Source organism: Leptosomus discolor, chromosome 5, assembly GCF_034619465.1.
Source record: "Leptosomus discolor isolate bLepDis1 chromosome 5, bLepDis1.hap2, whole genome shotgun sequence".
NCBI classification, from domain to species: Eukaryota; Metazoa; Chordata; class Aves; order Leptosomiformes; family Leptosomidae; genus Leptosomus; species Leptosomus discolor.
Window position 1 is genome coordinate 2,167,319 of NC_141395.1, and position 15,233 is coordinate 2,182,551.

The window sequence follows — 15,233 nt, forward strand, 5'->3', positions numbered from 1 at the left end:
CATTTTCTACACCTGTTTCCCCTGTTGTTTGGATCCCTGGAGTGCAAATGCAAATATAGCTTGTGGGTCTCCCGACAGAGCCTGATAACAGCTTATCTAACAAGAATTACTTTATTTTTAGGGCTCTGAAGCTTATGGCGTGCTCTTCAGTTAATCCTTTCCTCCCGGACTAAATGGCTTTCACATTTAGGGCTTCTCGATCGTTACAGCATTTTTCTGGCTTGCAGATTGTGTATCACAAGCAACATACATGTCACGTCTCACAGTCTCCAGCACATTTTTAGATTTTTGATGGAGACTGCACTCTAAAGGAGAATTCTGGACACACAATTAGCTTATACGTGCTTCGGCTTTATAAATGTTAAAGTACAAGATTTATTTTTCCGGCTTTCTGGTGCAAAATCTGGTAGACAGAAAGGAAAGGTGCAAAGGAGAAGTAACTTCATAATGGTAGCTAAAAACCAGACACGATGACACAACTATGTGTTAAAATATGTCCTTTTTCAATGATACAATGCTTGTTAAATCCGGGTGGTCTGCTGATTACCTCAGGAGGTTAAATATAGTACCCACAGCGTCAGCGAGTTTATCCACACAAAGGGCAAGACACAGAGAAGCCAATGTAATCGCTGGCACAACAGATTTCCTGTGCAATTTTCAAACAGATGCAAGCATGGCCAGAAAGTCTCTTGAGTCCTGAAGTTCCCTCCTTCAAGAAGTAACTGCAGGCTTGCAGTTCAATGCTGCGTGCTGCCCGGGTTCCGTGATGTCAGATCTGTCCTGGGCTTATTAAAAATTCTTCCAAACTCTACCTTGGGATCTAGAGTGATGCGCTGTAAAAAACCCACAAGGGAATGAATGACCAAGACAATAGGCAAATGTCGCTCACCAGCAGGGAGGTGGTGGAAAACTAGAATTTCTGTAACAGTTCTGTCTTTTGGGGGTGAGGGGGTTACAGCGTGGCTGCCCTGTGGCCCTTACGTACTGATCCTCTCTGTCGTGTCCTCTATATTGATCAGGCTCCAGGATTAGCTTATGTATTTCTCATAGGTGGAAGACTGCCTCCTAAAACAAACTAAATGCAGTCCTAGAAAAAAAAAAAGCAGTGAGTTTTTGTACGTGAATGCTGTGTGGGTTTGGAGCGTGAGTGCGCGTAGGCTGCTATTTCGTAGTTCTTATACACCTTCTGCAGAAATCTAGAGAAGGTCACACGTTATTCCTTCCCTTCCCCCTGCCCCGAGTGGTTACTGTTTGGTAAGTGGGACTGATTGAATTGAGTATTTTTAAAAGTTAAGCACAAAAAAAATATATTTTGTGCTTTAAAATTCTGGGCAATTTAAATGCGAAACAACATCTTCCTCTGCCTTAGTCAACTCGCACCATTCTGCCGGTTTAGTTCAAAAGTGCTGAGCATTTGCACATGTGTGTACTGCGGGTGAAAGAGTCCGGCCTGGTGTGTTCACCTGCATCAGGACTGCCAGGCTGTCACCTGCAGCACAATGTTCCTGATGTCTTAGAAACATTTGGTATTCTCAGAATATTCCAGCAAACAGTGACTTGGAATCTGAGTCACAGGCACAAATTTTCACAGTAAAGCAATTAAAAAAAAAAAAAAAAAAAAAAATATTAAAGGAATATTAACCATTAGTATTCCATTTACCTCATGCATGTTCTGCTCCAGCATGCAACACTTACAGGTATTTCGGTATGAGTATGACTCATTGACATTTTAATGGTCCTGAGAAGTGAGTGGTATGAAATGTGACAATGAGCATAGTAGTTTATTTGCGCAGTGAAGACCAATGTATAGACATATGTGAAGATGTGTGTGCGTGTGTTTAGGTATTATACATCAATATACAAAAAACAACTCATTTATACGTAGGCAGAAGTGTAAAGATCCATTTTTTGGTATGTGTTGTAAGTAGATAAAACCACTTAAGCAAGTGAACACTAAATTTTCACCAATAAAAGCCAACTGCGGACTCGAGTAGAAATCACAGAAAATATAGTGGGCTGTTTTTTTTCTGTTTTAAACAAAAGTGAATCTAGTAGCGATAGTTTTGTCAGAGTTGTTCCCTGAGATTTGGAGCTGAAGTAGCAACGCAGCAAATGTAAGAACTGAAAGATTTGGTGGCAGCCGTAGGTGACCTAGGAGGACCCTTCTCTCCTCTTCATGTTCTGATGTCAGAACAAGAGTCTTACATTCTGTCCAACTTTTCAGTTCAGCAATAATACTTTTGGTTCTTAGACCCTTTCTGTAACTTTGATGGGTTATTCCACGGTTCGTTTCCAGCCCTGAGCTGTCTGCTGCTACAAGATCTGCCGTGTTTCACACCAAAGGCGGCTGCATTTCAGTAGCAGAAAAATTTGTACTTGCAACCTGCATGTAATTTTGGCCTTGTTTAGCTTCTTTCTCAATAAGAGATACTGAACAGCGCTGTGAAAGAATCTGCAGGTGATGTTGTAGTAACCTAGGAGTTGCGGAGTATGCCGCTAAGGGAGAGATTGTGTGCAGGAACTTGCAAGAGAACTGCACAGGTAATTGCATCCTGTTTGAAAACGCTTGCTAATTTTGTCAGAAGAACCACCAGGGCAGAGGAACACAAGCTTCTGTCAACTAGTAAACCTGATTTAAATTAGGTGATTGGAACCAGGCATAATAATATCTAATATTGTAGCAGTGACTATGAGGGAATGCCATTTACAGGAAGAACAATGTAAAGTACAACTGCTAAGACTGAAAAAGGGGCCATGAACCCAGACTTGCTGAAAAGGATGAAGAAGGGGGTTGGTGAGCTCCTGATGATGACGCTAACTTTGGCATCAATGGAGATTTGAGCTGGAAATGGCAATAATGAATTACACATTTAATAAAGAAAAAAAAAAGGCCCTTCACTATATAAAGGTTTGTAATCACTTACGTAGATGTGACATTATGCATCCAATTAAGTCCTTTGGAGAAAAATGACTCTGTGAGTTATTTCTGGAATGTGCACACACAGGTTCTGGTTGGAGAGCAGAAGGTTAAGCTGACATTGCTCTCGTGAGGCTCCATCAACATGCTATATTCATTTCTGTACATCTTCAAAAGATGTTAAGAAACTGAAGGACTTTTAAATAAACAGAAATCAGATTAAAAGGGGAAGGATTGCCTAGTAAAGCAAAATGCTAAGGAATTGAATGCATATTGCCTGCCTAAAGGAGAAAGGGAAGGACCTACAGCCCTGCGCAGAGTATAAAATACTTGGCAGTAGTGAATGAGATATGATATTTCATCTGGATATAAATATTAACTTCTGGAAAGAGTTAAGAACAAGAAGATATCTCTCAAGGGCTCCTGACAATCATTTCTCGAACTACGCGATACAGTATATGAAAAGCGCTCGTTGTTGGTATTGGCTTTTAAATGCACCTCCTTGAAGAACTACAGCAGTCCTATTATGTGAGTCAACTAGATGACCTGCAAGGTCCATTCCGATATCATCACCATGATTCTACTCCATACATCATACAGTGCTTGACCTTCCAAAATACTTTGTGCATTCGAATTGCTCCCCTGTCACGTAATCTGTTTATTACGTATTCTTAGACTTTCTTCACCAGACATACTGGCTGTTAATCGGGTTCCTTGCATGTTTTGCCTTGCAGGTAGTCAGTTCCCAGGTCCATGTGTTCAGCTATGTGACGTTTCATAAGAAGTGATAAAACTATGACATGTGATTTATATCAAGTCAAGTTGATAAAGCACTTCAGGTATTCTTAAGGGATGAAATTAAAGACAGACTCATACTAAAAATTTAGTTCAAAGCCCAGGCTCCTCTCTCTTTTCTCTGATGTTCAGAGATTCATGAATTCAGATAGTTTTGGTTCAAGCACAATATAGGAATGAAATTTTCCCTGTCAATTCAAATTCATTATTATTATCAACTCGGAAAGAAGAAAATGTGCACATTTTTTCCCGTTTGAGTGCTCCCTTGGGTTTGCCTAGGGATCCATTTCAGCAGAGACCTGGTGAAATTCAGCTGAGCCCTGGTGTGTTTTGGGTTTCCTCGGGAGCACAGAAGTGCCCAGCTCCCTTTTCCTTCATGTTGCTGAGAACAGGTGGCCTCCTCCGGGGTCACCAAGTATATTTAGGGCTGAAACTCGAGCGGGCTGGAGCCAGATTGGCTGTGCTGGCCACGTGCGTAATTAGGAGCCGATACACCAGGCTCGCTCTCGCCCAGTGCTGCTCAGGAGGGAAGAGTGGAGAGGCTTTGCTCCTAAGGATATTTGCTAGATGTTGCTGGTAAGAACATTTTAATCAGATTTGACTTCTTTTCCTTTGAATGGGATCTTGAGGTGTTTCCTGATTCTGTAGCTTTTTGGGAGTAGCTGTTGTGCCTTGCCCATGGAAGTCAGATTTTCTGTCTGGATGGCTAGTTGCAAATTGCAGTAAGAGGAAAGGACCTGGAAGTGGTTATTTTGGAAGTGTAAGTGATGGTTATAGTAGTGATAGTTTGTACAGATTGTATCCTTATACGCAATCCCTACTTCTTGGGTTTATTCACAACCTTTGGCCTACTTTTTCACACGACATGCCACTTATTAATTGGGTTGTTCTGAATTTATTTTAATAGCTAACATTCTGGTTTAACAAATATTTTTTTTTGGTAATTTTTCTCAACGCATTGGAACTAAAAAGGGACAGTATTCTATGTTCCTATATTTAACCTGCATTACTAGACTTCACTTGCCTCAGAAGGAATTGCAGTTTAGCCAGCTAAACAAAACCACCCCGCCATTTGGTAGTATTAGCTTACACGGCAAATATCTTTGGCCTCAGGAGCAGCTGTTCCAAAGCCTCATCCCCTACCAACATTAGAAACAGGGCTGTAGTCTCTGGTGGAAAATTCTACCTTCGCCTCAGAGCAAAAATCATTGTGTTAATTAATTCGTTCAAAGCTTTTGACAGTAATATCTACTTCGTCATTCAGCCAACTGTATGGATTTTCATATTTTCCAGGTCTGAAGGAACAGAGAGAAAAAAGGCACAAGAGCTAAAAAAACCCGCCCAGAGCACCTACATAGGCTAATGCTGGGAAGACAGAAATTGCCTCATTAACCTAAGGTCACTTAAAAAAAAAATATTTACCATCTTTTTCTACATTATCCTTTTACTTGTGAATGAATAGAGTAGAATATACAGATAAAGCTCCCATTCAAACAGGACCTTGGATAATGTAATGAAATCGTATAGAGTAGTCACAGGGAAAAGAAAAATTCTACAAATAATTTTGTTGTAATGGAAAAAAAAAATCAAAACATACTTCAAGAAATCTTTTCCTCTGATTTTTTTTTCTTTTTAATTTTCATTAACTCCAGTATTGGTGTTGCCACTATTAAAACAAAGAATTTGTCCAAAATTTTGATTTTTATCAGTACGTTCGAAACTTAATCCAATGCTTTCCCATAATAGTCAAAGTAATGCCAGATCCCAACTATAGTTCTCTCTGGTGTTCAAGTTCTTTCACTGATTAGCCAACAGCATTGTAATGATCTGGCTAGTTACCAACCGTGAGCCCAGGCGCTTTATGAACTTGACTAGTAGATTTTCATGGTACTTTCATTCTTGGGCTAATACTGTGTGTTCACACCTTCATTTGCTGTGTGACCAGTGAGTGGGGGAGAGACAGAAGAATACCCTCAAAATGGAGGAAGAAGAATACGAGGAAGTTGTGGAGGTAAGAAGAAAATGTGACAGTAGAATTATTTGTTTCCTGCCTCGTGAATGAATACATTAATCACTTTAATGAGATGTTGCTCCTGAGCATAGATGGTTGCTTGCTGTCTGCTCTCTGAAGATTAGGCTATGGGTAGATATCTTAAATGGTTTGATCAGAAAAGAACAACAACAACAAAGTTACTCTCGGTGGAGCAAAGTCTCCCTGGTTCCTGTCATAGTTTCTCTGTTTAAATAAGGATTGTAAGCATCCCACACTCGCCTCGCGAGGTTTTGTGGTTACTCTTCTGCGTAATTATAGCTGCAGTGGGCCATCTCTTTTCCCTCCTGGCTTGCCCTCTGTCATCCAATCCATGCTAGAGAGGATGACTTTGGAAGCCACTTTCTAGCCTCGCCTCTGTGCCCACTGCAATGCAGAAATGCAGCAGTTTTAGTGCCACCAAGGTACCATTAACCGAGAAGACAGAAGTTGCAGAGATGGAGCTAGATTTAAACCTGCGGATACCCGTGGAGTTGTGTCGGGGATTAATTTGCCAACAGGTCACTTAAAGTCATGGTTATAGGCTGAATTATTTAGTCTCAGCAATTTGATTAAAAGTATCCTCAGGAACTGGGGAACCTACAGCTTATGAGTGAGTGCTATTGGAATAATGACTTTGCTATTGAGACAGTCTACAAGGTCAGCAAACAGTGCGCTCTTCCCTGTTGCATTGTTACTATTCTGAAATGAAATTACGTGTTATGAAATACATAAGTGATTATAACAAGTTGGTCAGTGTTTGAGGAAAAAAAAAAAGAAGATAATACAAATGTAGACATCGCACCACTCTTTATCTCCACACTATATTCAGTGGACTGTTGATTTCAGGCAGTGCTACAGCACTGAGCCCTGACCGCTGACTTTGTACATTTCAAATAGTGAATGAAGTGAAGTCAAACGGTTTGCCCATTGAATTAGTTAAAAGTGTTTTGGAAAATAAGCGTTAGCTTTCATAAAGTCCATTTTAAAGACATTGTACCACCTAGTTACAAACACACCAGTCCTTCATTATGTTCCCTATTGTCATGTCACTTGTAACTGCCTTTATGCTGCCTGAGCATTATGTGCTCTCTGTAACGAAATGTGTATGTATGTCAACGTCATGTCAACGTTCATTTGTTGCTGCTGGAATTATGGCATGTTGGATTTTTTGTCAACACAGCTCTGTTTCATTCTTTTCTTTTGATTGTCAATGACCCCCTTTGTGTAACCACATTGCTCGGAGGGACCAAGATGGTGCTGCTTTAGCAGCTTCCCTTAGATATTCATAGTGAGGAGTTAAATAAAACAGGACCAATAGCACCTGGTACAATTTTAAGGCAAGTTAAGCATTTCCAGAGTTTTCTTAACTAGAATTCCACTTCTAGATGAACTGCCTATTTTAAATCTGTAAGAGTTCTATCAAAATTCATCTTCCGATAGAAAAATGTTGCTGAATAATGAGTGGCTGAGAAAATGTTGAGGATTTTAAGGTATTATTTTTTCTTTCTCTGGCGTTATTAGCCTGCACTCGACACCGTAGCCATTGTGACGGGCAAAAAACCGCTGAATGACACAAACTTTCGCTGCCGAGTTACTCGAGGCTTTGCGGCAGCTGGATCAAACACAGCCCAGGTCTGGGGAGCAGAAATTGCCTCAAAACAGCCCGATATGAGGCAGCTTGAAATGTACGCGCTGGTTACGTGAACGTAACCTTGAGGAACAAGTTTGGGAAAAGCGCTTAAATTTTAATCAGATTTTTAAAAAAATTCTTAAATTCATTAAGCAGGGAGGGGAGATGGGAGGCGAAGCCTCGGCGCTGTGGCCGGCTCCCCTCGGCGCTTTGGCGGGCCGCCGCTATGGCGGGCTGGCGGGACGGCGCCATCGTGCGGCCGCCATTTGCCGTGTGGCCGAGAGAGGCGAGCGGGGCGGCGGCGGGCTCTGCCCTTTGCTCGGCGGCTCTGGTGGGAGCGGGCTGGGGCGGCTCCGGCCGCTGTGGGGAAAGGCAAGGCGCCAGCGGGAGAGCGGAGCCCACAGGGCGCTGCAGGCAGGGATGTAGCCCTTGTGGCCTCCCCCTGGTAGGGGATGGCGTCAGGCCCCTCAGCTGCCCCGCAGGTTGCTGAAGGAAGGGGCGAGCAGGCTTTGCGCCGTCAGGGAAGGTGGAGACGAGGCTGAGAGCGTCTTCATGAAAAGCAAGAGGCAGAACCATGCATGGCGAGGAAGGAGTGCCAGCTGGAGACCCTGGTTAAGTGGGTGATGGAGGGTGGCCATCAGGACGGAGAAGGCGGGAAGCTCATGGTTTCCAGCGACAGGAGGAAGGTTCATGCTCCGCCTGTGGATCTGCCACTTCAAAGTAGATGTAGTGCCCTGGGAACTTCTTTAGGCGGCTGGAGAAAGCCTCACAGGCACAGCCCTTGTGCTTATGGATGGCTTTAACCACTCCACTATCTGCTGGAAGGGCCGGTGGCTGGGCACAAGCAACCTAGGAGATTTCTGGAAAGTATTGAAGGTAAATTTCTTGATGCAGTTGATTGTTGAACTAACTAGGAGGGATGCTCTGTTGGACATGCTACTCACAAACAAGAAGGAGCTGGTGGAAGATGCAAAGGTCAAGGGCAACCATGGCCGCAGTGACCAAGAGACTGTGGAGTTGAAGGTTCAGAGAGGAGTGAGCAAGATTAACAGAGTTACAATCCTGGACTTCAGCAGAGCAAATTTGGGCCTGCTCAGGGACCTGCTTGGGAAGGTCCCATGGGAAACAGCCCTGGAGGGCAGAGGGGCCCAGGGGACCTGAGAGATCCTCAAGAACAATTTCCTCAGAGCTCAAGAATGGCTCAGTCCGATGTGCTGAAGTCAAACACAGCAGAAGGCTGGGATGGATGAACAGGGAGCTCCGACTGAACTCAAACACAAAAAAAAAGTAGTACACAGAAGGTGGGAGCAGGAGCAGGCCACTTGGGAGGAACATAAAGACGCATTATGTTACAAGAGCATTGTAAACTCCCTTCCTACATGCACGGCAAAGCTCAGCTGGAGTTGAAACCAGCAGGGGAAGTGAAGACCAGCAAGAAAGGTTTCTGCAATCAGCAGGAAAAGGAAAACTAAGAGAGTGTGGGACCACAGTTCTGTGGGCAGGGAAGTTAATGACAAGAAACAGGCAAAATGCTGAGGTACTCGGAGCCTTTTTTGCCTCAGTTTTTTTAAGGCTTGTCCTATGGTCTTCCACATCTCTGAGCTTCCTAGCAGAGACATGAGAGTGAAGTAGTAGCCGCAGCAGAGGAAGACAGAGTTAGGAATGACTTTATCCACTGGGTTGTGCATGGTTCTGTGGGACTGGAGGGGATGGACGCAGGGGTGCTGAGGGAGCAGGCTGATGACACTGCAAGCCTGCTATGGTCTTTGAAAGCTTGTAGTGGTTTTTTCACGACTGGAAAAAGACAGATGTTATATCCATCTTCAAGAAACGCAAAAAAGAAGATCCAGGGAACCACAGGCTGGTCAACCACACTTCAGTCCTTGGGAAGGCTATGGAGCAAATCCTTTTAGAAGGTATTTCTAAACACATGAAAGACATGAAGGTCATGGGGAGCCGTGAACATTGCTTAATCAAGGGCAAATCATGGCAGACCAAACTCATTACTTTTTGTAATGAGTTTGCTGCTATAGATAAGGGGAGACCACTTGCATATCTTGACTACTTTAGGAAGACCTTTGAAACAGTCTCCCACAGTCTTCTTAACACCAAATTTATGAGATGTGGAGTGGGTAAGTGGACAGTAAAGTGGGTGGAAAACTGACTGGGCTGCTGAGCTCAGAATTGTCACCAGTAGTACAAAGTCTAGCTGGCAGCAGTTATTATTGGTGTCCTTCAAGGCAGGAACAACTCTGAGGACAGCCTTAGAGGAAGAAACCTGCTACAGTCCTCTCAGCGTATTACCAAACACTTGGAAAACCCTGGTTTTTTTCAGTGCTGATTCTTTCTTTTAGTGTGCTCATCATTGTCTTCCCTCTTGTGGGTAAAATTAGATAATGATCCTTCATTAATTACTTGGGAGGATGATTAACTGAGGAATGTACGGAAAAAATCCAGTCATTAATGCAAAAAATTAACAGATGTTCAGAATTACTAAGGATGCAAATGTGACTACATAGCTACCTATGAACTGCAGTTGTATTTCTCCAGAAGTCTGGTTTTGAAACAGCTTAACAGAAGCTAAAATTTGCTACTCTGTATGATCTGGCCTAACAATGATTTTTTTTTTTTTTCTGTTTTTTTTTTTTTTTAATAGTACTACATTGAAGAGACAATTATTGAGGAGGGTGAACCACATGAGGTAAAGGTCCCTGTGATGTTGCATGTGATGTATATATGCATGTAATTAATGCATAATGCTAAATTAGTGGCCTTTTGTATTCTGAGGACTAATTTTTCATATTAAACACACAAATATCAGTGAACAGCTGCTTCTTAATGCTTTATTTCCTCTGAAAGAGCCTGTTGTGGGATGATCTAGAGGACTCCTAGCTTGTTCTGAGTGTCTTATCTGCCACTCTTTGGTTTCCATTAGAAGGAGTTGTGGATGTGTCCATCAGAAAAGGACTGTGCTGATTTCTGTCCTGCCCCATGTCTTGCTGATAGCCTTCCCTTTGCTCCTGCCCAGCAGCTGTTTGCACAGGAGCTGACAAAATGAAGCAGCAGCTTACGTTACTAACCAGAAACACAGGCAGGAAGGTTACTTAGGTAACGTATTGACAGAAATCCAGTTATTACTGTCAAGTCCAGTCATTAGTGTGTCCTGGTTCGGCTGGGACAGAATCACAGCCCAGCCGCGCTGGACAGGCCGTTAACAGCTGCCCTGAGTGAGCTCCAGGTGCAGCCCATACCTTCATGCCAGGCTCGTTACAAAGGGGGAAGGTTTGCTGAGGAGAGAGACCTTCTGTGGGGTCCCTGCTGAGGTTCCTCCTGCTCCTCTGGCTCCTCCTGAGGACTGCTCTCCAGTTGATTGTGATGGCTGGACATTCATTTGGCTGAGTATAACTTGTTATATCTCTGTCGGTATTGGTGGTGGTTCATTAAATCAGTTCTCCCTTCTACCCACGGGTCTGCTCTCCTTTTTCCTGATTCTCCTCCCTGGTTGGTGAGGGGTCATCGGGTGAGAGAGCGACTGCTAGAGTTTAGCCCCCCGCTACAGGCTGAACGTAGCCATAGTGTTAAAGATGAGCAGAATTATCGAGGAGGTGAATGTGACTAGACATGTACATGTGAACAACAGGCACGTACATGCATTACACTTCACCTTGCTGTGAAGGGAAACAGAAAGATTCTGCTTGAAACCAGTTTACATAGTTCAGTTCCCTTCACCTTGTGTGATCTCACTGCAAAGTGGTGGCTTGTAGATTTTTTTTTTTTATGTCACTAGTAACAAATACTTGAGTCACCAAGGAGTTATTACTGTAATTTGAAATTCAACTTAGAATATAAATATAATTCTTAATGGCATAGGCTTGTGGGGAAACAAAGGCTTAATGTTTCACTTTGTGAGTGTGTTTCCTTCCAAACAAAGGATCTGTTCCGAAAGGCTTCCTGTGTTTTTAATTTAATAAAATACAATTTGATTAATACTTTTTGAGCAAGTAATCGAGGACTACAGTTTTGAAGGAAGCCTTACATCTTATTGTTTTCAAGATTAATTCATCTGGTGTGCTAAAAATGTGTAGCCAGACTGGATTTAAAGGTAGCAATGGCATGGCTGATTATTTCTGTGTCTGATTTGCATCAGTTTATGAAAACAATATGGTGGAATGAAGAATTACATAGAAGTATGAATGTCTTTCTAGCTAATGTGACTAGACTTTTTCCCATCAGCTATAAACATAGTCTAATGCATTGGCATCATGTGGTCCTGTGAGTTATCACATCAAAATAAAAGCATTTTTCTGCACAAAATGCTGATTTTTTTGAATCAAGCCTTTCCGTGTTTTAGAAATACAACTTTTTACAGAACTACATAGCTTCACTGTTTTTCTTTCAGTCCCAAAACTGAGATGACCACTTGTGTATTTGAAAGGAGTTGTAAGAGAGAAACTTGTGGCAGTGCATCCTGCGACAGTGTCAGTGAAATGCAATTACTGTTCACATAGTAACCAAACCTTTTGTAATTTAAATTTGGTATATTGCTTAATTTAATGTTTAATTAGGGTTTTCTGGTGCGTTTTCTGGTTTGTCTCATGCTAATGCAAATAGCTATCAGACATCTGAGCCTCATGCATTACCTTTTAAAGGTGTGGTTTTTTTTTTTTTAAAAAAAGCTAATTGATATGAAATAAAACTTGACATTTATTCAGATGATTTTGAGGCACATTTTTAAACGCTTTTAATTAGAAATCTTAATGTTAAAATAATTGTTTACAGCCTGAATATGTTGATAAGCAAGGACATAAAACATTTAAATTAAGGGCTTTATTTCCAGTAGATGCTTGATCAGTTGATTATATACGTATCTCAGCTATGTCTCTGCCATGATTGTGACCTGGCTGTGAGAAAATGTAGTTTAGTAGAAAAGGTGGATTCTAGGTATTTGTTCAGTCAGCTGGTGCATCGTGTACTTACTGCAAGATCCCAAAGACTTGGTCTTGTCTGTCTACTGTGTCCATTCCTTTCCTTTTTCAAGAAGATGATAATCTTTTTGAATGACTGTACACACCTTTGACCTGCCTTCACGGCTTTCAGTGACATCATGAGGAGCCCTGGCTGCACAACATCCATCTTCAACACAGCTTCAGTACTGAGACCATTTCTACACTTTGGTTTTAGTAGCTGGTGGTCCCACTTGAGAACCCCCCTGATGCCAGTGGGTTATGCGTATAGAACAGGAGCCCTCACTCTTCCAGCTCCTCTGGAGAATAATTACACAAGTTTGATGCAGAAATCAGCCAGTCAGGAAATTCCTTGTGGTTCTTTTTCCAGGTTTGGTGATACATAGTAGGCATACTGGGCAATCCCATTAGGAAAAACGTCACTGACTTTTCATCTTGCAGATGGTTCCTGAATAAGAACTCGGCATCCTTTTTACTGGGTAGGGGAGGTGAAAAATGTTTATCATAACATGATGATTTATGGTTATAAAGCAAGTAATTATTTTTTCTTTATTCCCAGGTGATCACTGAGATCACTGAGACCGTTAGCACAGACTTCACAGGTCCTACAACTACCACCTATACTGTTGAGCATGGAAGACCTACTGTTGAGCATGGAAAACCTACTGTTGAGCATGGAAAACCTTCTGTTGAGGATGCAGCACCTCCAGTCAGAAAGAAGATAATCCGGACAAAAGTGGACACATCAAAGTTTTTGACGCCTTATCTGCAACACAGTAATAAAATGAAGGACCTATTCAGCGAGGTAAACTGTCCCACGTTTTTTATTTATTGAGGAATGCCAGCTTTAAAAATATTTAATAGGTATTATTGCAAGCCTTCATGCTACTGTTTTGTCTCCTGTGCTTCACTTCATGATGTGTATTAATGTTATTTGCCTGAAGCAGGAGGTTTCCCGCTTTGAATTGGCTCCTCTTGCCCTTTTCCTGCTTCAGTGTGTTAGGTCATCATGAGGCACAAAAACCAGCTTGAGGCAGATGGCTGAGAGTTGTCAGAGGTGTCAGTTAATAGGGGCCCTGCGCTGTCTGACTCGGATATCCGAGTGAAGGAGGATAACCAGGACTGATGTCTATTGAATAGCAAACCTCAGCATTTTTTTTAAGAACAGTGTATTTCTCTATCCTTCTATATATATGTGCAAGAAAAATCCTCGTGCACAGTATATAGGCTGTGCTGAACACGAGCCAACAGTGTGTCCAGGCGGCCCAGAAGGCCAACGGCATCCTGGCCTGTGTCAGCCATGGTGTGGCCAGCAGGAGCAGGGAGGGGATCGTGGCCCTGTGCTCGGCACTGGTGAGGCCACACCTCGAATGCAGTTTTGGGCCCCTCACTGCAAGAAGGACATGGAGGTGCTGGAGTGTGTCCAGAGACGGGCAGCGAAGGTGGTGAAGGGTCTGGAGAGCAGGTCTGGTGAGGAGCGGCTGAGGGACCTGGGGGTGTTCAGCCTGGAGAAGAGGAGGCTGAGGGGAGACCTCATCGCTCTGCAACTGCCTGAGAGGAGGTTGTGGTGAGGTGGGGGTCGGTCTCTTCTGCCAAGTAACGAGTGATAAAACGAGAGGAAATGGCCTCAGGTTGCACCAAGGAGGTTTAGGTTGGACATTAGGAAGAATTTCTCCACCGAAAGGGTTATCAAGCTCTGGCACAGGCTGCCCAGGGAAGTGGTGGAGTCCCCATCCCTGGAGGTATTTAACAGACGTGTAGATGTGGTGCCCAGGGACGTGGTTTAGTGGTGGGCTTGGCAGTGCTGGGTTAACGGTTGGACTCGATGGTCTTAAAGGTCTTTTCCAACCTAAACGATTCTGTGACTCTATAAGCACCAACGTAAGTTCCTGGTACAGGACACCAAAGTCCAGTAGACCAATACTGTACAACGTTGTGAAAAGTGGAACACGACTGCTCTGCACACGTGTAGATGGTATCAGATCCCTTTCCCTAAATTTTAATGTACATTACCCGCCAGCATTCACTGTTAAGGGATTGTGTGAGATCATAGGTCTAGGACTGCTACCCTCACCCACATACTTTCCTCCTCTTTGGTCACTGAAACAAGTAACTGTAAATCTATGGATACTAAGCTCCTAAGGAGAATATCATCAATTAGAGGTGTTCTAAACCAGGCTAAAATTAAAAATGGACTTTTTTTCTATTGTGTTGGATGGAAGAAAGTCAGTTGGCTAAAATAAGCATAATTCTGCAAGTGTAACCGAGTAATGCTAGCTCATATTACTGAGTAATCTGCCCCAGATTCCTGTACTAATCAGAGGAATAAGTCAATAATTGCTCCATGTATTTCTGCCAGAGCTTTAGGGTATATCTTTAATTATATTTGTCATTATTTTCTTTCAGAACAAGTACAAAGAAAAGTATAGAAAAGAAAAAGGAAAGCCATATGCTTCCACAATTGATACCCCAGAAATTCGGAGAATCAAGAAAGTGCAGGACCAGCTCAGTGAGGTAGGTATCAATGTCATAAGAAAAAACATTTACTGAGTGGTAAAGAAGAAAACTGAGTCACAATTTTAAATGTTAGAAAAGAAGTGATTTTTTTAATATGATATTGTGATAAGGCAATCTGAACACTTAGTAGAAACTTTATCAGATTTCAGGACTGAGGAGAAGGGCGTGCCTTGAATTCTGCTCCACTCCTGACTTGGGATATGTTGAGGAATGCGATGCCGCAGTCTGTGCGCTAGCGCTGACTGAGCCGGCTGTCAGGCTGGGGGTGGCATTACTGCATTAGGATGGTTTGGGGCCCAAGCTGCTGGTTTGCCATGGTAATGTAATGGTTTGGGCACTACAGCTGGTGTTCGAGTGGTAATGGGCTGTGTAACTGAG

The 15,233-nt window shown here is 42.8% G+C and overlaps 1 protein-coding gene across 1 annotated transcript in view; it reads left to right on the forward strand.

Moving 5' to 3' along the window:
- The first annotated feature begins 5,690 nt into the window (after positions 1-5,690).
- Positions 5,691-15,233, forward strand: part of NEB (nebulin) — a 125,399-nt gene continuing 115,856 nt past the window's right edge. Inside the window, exons 1-4 of the mRNA XM_086465409.1 lie at positions 5,691-5,723; positions 10,031-10,075; positions 12,898-13,143; positions 14,745-14,852. Coding sequence (XP_086321535.1) covers positions 5,691-5,723; positions 10,031-10,075; positions 12,898-13,143; positions 14,745-14,852 — 432 coding nt within the window. The remainder of the gene's footprint in view (positions 5,724-10,030; positions 10,076-12,897; positions 13,144-14,744; positions 14,853-15,233) is intronic.